At 29.5% G+C, this 6054-nt stretch overlaps 1 protein-coding gene across 1 annotated transcript; it reads left to right on the forward strand.

Annotated features, from left to right (window-relative positions):
* The first annotated feature begins 254 nt into the window (after positions 1-254).
* On the forward strand, positions 255-5666 carry LOC133780214 (myrcene synthase, chloroplastic-like). Its single transcript, XM_062220078.1, has 7 exons — positions 255-621; positions 1321-1579; positions 1867-2254; positions 2979-3197; positions 3347-3488; positions 4366-4623; positions 5234-5666. The coding sequence occupies exons 1-7, from the start codon at positions 349-351 to the stop codon at positions 5534-5536; spliced, it is 1842 nt and encodes a 613-aa protein (XP_062076062.1). The 5' UTR covers positions 255-348; the 3' UTR covers positions 5537-5666.
* Positions 5667-6054: the final 388 nt, after the last annotated feature.

Below are 6054 nucleotides of genomic sequence, written 5' to 3' on the forward strand. Positions count from 1 at the left end.
TCAAAATGTATCTAATTGGCTTCAGTCTTGACAAAGTAAAATTCAACAAAACTTTTAAATTAATAGAGATAGACAAATGTTCCAATTATACAAAAGTGTTATGATGAGGACAAAGAAAATAAATCTCTTTTTTTATTAATTTAAAGATATTTATATAATCAACAAAAATATGTGTAATAGAAAATGAAAGGCTAAGACTCATTAATCTTAAAGACTTCTTCACTTTCAATATAATCTATTGTGTTTATAGGTTGCAACCAATTATAAATACAAGGCAAATCAATACACAAGTTCTCATCCCCAAAAAAAGTGTAGTCTTTTTAATTAGACCTAAAAAGAAGAAAAAAAATGCAGTTCTTGGCGGTTCACCAATTTTCTCCATCATCAGTCTCTATTTGCAGTAGTAATTTTAGTAGTCGACTTAGACCAAAAAAATCTAATAGTACTATTATTACTACTACTGCAAGAGCAAGGGCAATATCAAGATCAAGTGCTTGCTACCCCACCCAATGTACTGTGGTCAATAGGACTGGTTCTAATCCTATTGATCGAAGATCAGCCAACTATGAACCTTCCATTTGGTCTTTTGATTATATTCAGTCTCTTACAAGCCAATATAAGGTGATTTATTTCTCATGATTCTCTACCAATATTTGCAATATTTATGATAGTCTTTTATCTTAGTCACACCACCAAATAAAGCCTTATAACCAACCACACATAGACCCGGCCCTGCGCACAGGTGGACTAGGCTTGTGCCTAAGGGCTTCCACATAATGAGGCCCCAAATTTTTTTAAAAATACTATTTTTTTACATACACAAATTCCCCAAAAATTTAAAGAATGTCATTTTATATATAAAATTTTTAAAAGTAACATATTTTGTATAGGGTCTCATACCACGTGCAGGACCGGCCCTGACCACACACTTACCCTTTTATAGATAGGTCATATTTGGAGGATAGGATAGGATTGGATTAAATTATTTTTTATAATGTAATTTTGTTATGAAATTAGAGAGGATATTGAAAAGGGAAAAAAATAAAGTAATCCAACAATCAAAACAATCCTTTTAGTTTGGGATAACATAATCCCATTACAAAACTTGAGATAAATATTTTATCCAATTCATCTCCATCTATGCATTTTGTACCAATATGTTTAATTTTTTTATTCTAATTTGTTGTTAGCTAGCCATTCATCAACTCATTCATTCTTCTATTTTTGTTCTCTAATAATTTTTAATCCAATCCAATCCTATCCGATTCCACTAGCTAAATACGAGCATAATGGATAGTATATATTGCATGCATAATGCAGGGCGAGCCCTATACAAGTCGAGTGAATAAGCTCGAGGGAGATGTGAGAAGAATGCTTGTTGAGATGGAAAACACTTTAGCTCAACTTGAGCTCATTGATACATTGCAAAGACTTGGATTATCTTACCGTCTTGAGGATGAAATAAAAACTATTTTGGAGAAAAAATTTCCCTATAATATGGATAACCCTAATTGTAATTTATATGCCATTGCTCTTGAATTTAGGCTTCTACGCCAACATGGCTATGCAGTACCTCAAGGTAAATACACTTACATTCTATTCCAAGTACATGACATATCTCTTCTATATAAAAAATGTGTAGAAAACGAAATTTTTTTGTTTTAACGGTTTGTTTTGTTAACTTTAATTGAATATTCTAAACATATATGTATATATACAAGGTTTTAAGAGAAAACTTAATTTTGTCATCTATTTTAAGTTGGTCGTTTTAGATTTGATGTGCTTTTTACTTTTTTTATAAAATAATTGATAATCGTTGGATCAAATCTTATAATACTAATTAAGTCTCAATTGGTGTTATTGCAGAAATTTTTAATATTTTCAAGGACGAGACAGGTAAATTCAAAGCAAGCATAAGTGATGATATTATGGGAGTATTGGCCTTGTACGAAGCTTCATTCTATGGGAAAATAGGTGAAAGTATTTTGGAGGAAGCTAGGGTTTTCTCAACCGAATGTCTCAAAAACTACTTGATAAATAATAATAATGATGATGATTATAATTATAATATCCAAGTAGTGGGTCATGTCTTGGAGCTTCCACTTCATTGGAGGACCACAAGAACAGAAGCCAAGTGGTTCATCCATGTATATGAAAAAAAACAAGACATGAATCCTACTTTGCTTGAGTTTGCCAAACTAGATTTCAACATCATACAATCAACACATCATGAGGAACTAAAACATATATTCAGGTGATATTATAAATAAATTAATAATGTTTTTTTAATATACTTTATTATATAGGAATAATTTTGCAGCAAAAGTCAAAGAATGGTATGAGTAGATTGTTTTGGTGAGAAAAGTGACATTTTACACAAATTTTGGTGTGACCATTAGTTACCCTATATGTTAGTCTACTTTTCACTACAAAAAATTTTAGTTTTAGTCACAATAAATTTTGTGACTAAAGAAAAATCATCTTACCTATGTCATTACTAAAAAGTCCGTGGTTAAAAGTATTAGCCGCAAAAATCACAATTTGTTGTTACTAAATGTATTTTTTGTCACAACAAACTTTATCACTAAAAATAATAAGTTGTGTAAAACTACATTAGTGACAACTTGTAATTAAATATGACTTTTTAATCACAAGTAATTTTTTGTTGTTACTAAAGTGACATTTAGTGACTAAAAAGTTGTCACTAAATGTTAACTTTATTTGTAGTGTTTATATAATATCTTGACTAAATTTGGACCAATTAATAACACTCACGAAGATTTTTTATTATTATATTAAAAAATTGAGCTAGGGATGGATATGTTTCCTATCATGGATTGTGAAATGACTTTTGGAGATTGAATACTAATGAATTGTTACTATAAATTAATAAATAAGTTTCTAACGAGGAATGATTATAGTGATGATGAAAATAAATATATAAAATTAATAATTTTGAATTTTTATGATAATACAAGGTGGTGGAAGCATACTAAACTCGGAGAGAAATTGAATTTCACAAGAGATAGATTGATGGAGTGTTTCTTATGGAAGGTTGGAGTAAGATTTGAGCCAAAATTCAGTTATTTTAGAACAATAACTGCCAAATTATATGAGCTAATAACATTAATTGACGATATATATGATATTTATGGAACATTGGAGGAGTTAGAGCTTTTCACCAAAGCTGTTGAGAGGTTAGTACAATCATCTCGACATGTATTTATATATACTTATTACTAAGTCTAATAAGTACAACATTAGTTAGAAAATAAGCAAATATATATTATTTCACCAATATGAAAAGAATCTCTTCTTGCTTAATATATGTAATATTGTTTCGCAGATGGGATGTGAAAATGATAAATGAGTTGCCTGATTATATGAAGATGCCTTTCCTAGTTTTACACAATACCATAAATGAAATGGTATTTGAGGTATTAAGAGACCAAGACATCGCCATCAACATTCAATACCTCAAGAAAACGGTATCATATTTATTTTCGTATATATTAAAATGACAAAAAGGCATGTATTTTAGTGCCTAAGACCATTTCCAATCGAGTGTCAAATTAGTATTGCATTGCTAAAATATAGATCACTTTACAAAAAATTTATTCTAATGGTGTGCCAAAAATTATGTCAAATTTGACAAATGCTAAAAGTTTGGTAAAGTTTAGCACACAATATAACATGGTGCATATTTTGCATCAACATAAATGCTACACTTTTTTATTTACTTTTATGTCATTTATATTATTTTAGTACTATTTTTATCTATATTTGCATTAAATGTTATATTTTTTACCTTATTATTTTATTATACTATCGATAGCCAAATTTGGCACATGCTAAAAGTTTGGTCATAGTTAGCACACAATATATCATGGTGCATATTTTGCATAATCATAAATGCTACACTTTTTTATTTACTTTCATCTCATTTATATTATTTTAGTATTATTTTTATCTATTTGTATTAAATGCTATACTTTTTACCTTATTATTTTATTATTATCTTATACTATCAATAATAAAATATAAAGAAAAATGATTATTTTTTTTGTACACTTTCAATAAATATCAAATTAGTATTATTGAAATGTATTAAATTTTACAATTGTGCATTTGAGCATAATGCTAAAAATTGTGCCAAATATATAATATATTGACTTTCTTTGCACATTATTTACATATTTCGTTGGAGATGGTCTAATAACATCACAACTATAATAATACATATGTAGGGTTTACATGGCATTTTAATGGTATAAAATTCAGTTGTGTACATAATTAGTACAAAAGTCATGACATCACTAACTTAATTATATCCTCAATTATCAAGCCTAATTATACAATTTTCAGTGGGTAGACATGTGTAGAAGTTTTCTTCAAGAAGCAAAATGGTACTATAGTGGATACACACCAACACTGCAAGAATATATTGATAATGCTTGGAAATCAGTAGGAGGACCGGTTCTTATTGTTCATGCTTATTTCTCTCATGCAAATCATCACACCATAAACAATGAGGTCTTGGAATGCTTGGAAGAAGGTTATCCCCCCATAGTTCGTCACTCAGCCATAATTTTACGACTTGCAAATGATCTAGCAACATCATCGGTAAGTTAACTATTATATATTTAGTTATTGGTGGCTTGCTTGCTATACTAAGATGAGTAGTAACTATTAAGAAGTCTTCTATATATACATTTATATCTAATTATAGGAATTTTTTTTGGTACGACATCATTTTTGCCCCTGTCGTAGAGGGGCATTGTCTATTTTCGGCACTTGGAGAAATTATAACTTTTTTATGATAGCGTACATGATAGTTATAACAGGCATCCTGCTAATATTTTGATTAATTCTGAATAATTTAAGGTACCGAAATCAGAGTTCAAACAGTCACTTGCACGCGTGCCTGATTTTTTTATACGTGTAGAAAACAAACTATTTAAACTCTGATTTCGACACGGTAAATAATTCGAAAATTTTCAAAAATTGGCAGAATGCCTACTATGACTATCATGTATGCAATCATACAAAATATATTGGGTTATAATTTCTCCAAATACCGAAAATAGAAAACACTCTTACGATTGGGGCAAAAGTAATATCCCTACCTAAAGTCCTTATAATTATCTATATATATATATATTCAATATATTATATATTGCTTTATTGTATTGGTTGACTTATTAACAACAATTATATATTTCAATTAAAATAGGAGGAAATCAAAAGAGGCGACGCCCCTAAATCAATTCAATGTTACATGCAAGAAACTAATGTATCTGAAGAAGAAGCTCGTCAACATATAAAGTTTTTGATAAGTGAAACATGGAAAGAGATGAATAATCCAGAAGGATTATGTGCAAGCTCATCAATGATTGAAGATGCCAGAAACTTTGCTAGGATGGGACTATTTATGTATCAACATGGTGATGGACACAGTTCTCAGGATAATCGATCAAAAGAACGAATTTCAGAGTTGATTATTAAACCTATTCCCCTAATAAGTAAAACTAATTAATGATCATTATATATATAATTTCATGAATGTAATATATAAAGTAATTCCACTATGTGTATGCATATGTCATTTTATCTACAATCGTGATAATGGACTTGCTACTGTTCTAAAATAAAGAAAATAAAGCAAGAATTGTAACAATAAAGATATAAAGAGAGTGATATGAAAGTATACATTCTACTTTTCTTTAAATACTTAACATCATTTTTCGAGCTCTTCTGGATATAGGCTCAACATAATCACTATTACAAAAAAAGCTTTTAGTGTGTGTCATTACTTAGCGTCAGTCAAAGGCGTTAACTAATATTTTAGAAACATGAATATTTAAAGTATTGATTAAGAAACAAGGCTTAAAATCTCTATACTTTAACCTTATGGAGTCAATAATTTAAGTGTCCGACGCTTCCTTAACTACCTCTCTCTCTCCAATTAATCATCAGTCGATGGCTCAACAAATCGATCTCACCCCAACCGACGACCATCACCACCCCAATTTTTGTCTCCGCCGCATATAGCAA

Source organism: Humulus lupulus, chromosome 5 (genome assembly GCF_963169125.1).
Source record: "Humulus lupulus chromosome 5, drHumLupu1.1, whole genome shotgun sequence".
Classification (NCBI taxonomy): Eukaryota; Viridiplantae; Streptophyta; class Magnoliopsida; order Rosales; family Cannabaceae; genus Humulus; species Humulus lupulus.

Bases quoted from the DNA above. Each gene is read 5' to 3' on its own strand.
- LOC133780214 (XM_062220078.1), top strand. From the start codon at position 349: ATGCAGTTCTTGGCGGTTCACCAATTTTCTCCATCATCAGTCTCTATT. The intron at 2,255-2,978 runs GTGATATTATAA...TGATAATACAAG, and splicing joins GAACTAAAACATATATTCAG to GTGGTGGAAGCATACTAAAC. The intron at 4,624-5,233 runs GTAAGTTAACTA...CAATTAAAATAG, and splicing joins ATGATCTAGCAACATCATCG to GAGGAAATCAAAAGAGGCGA.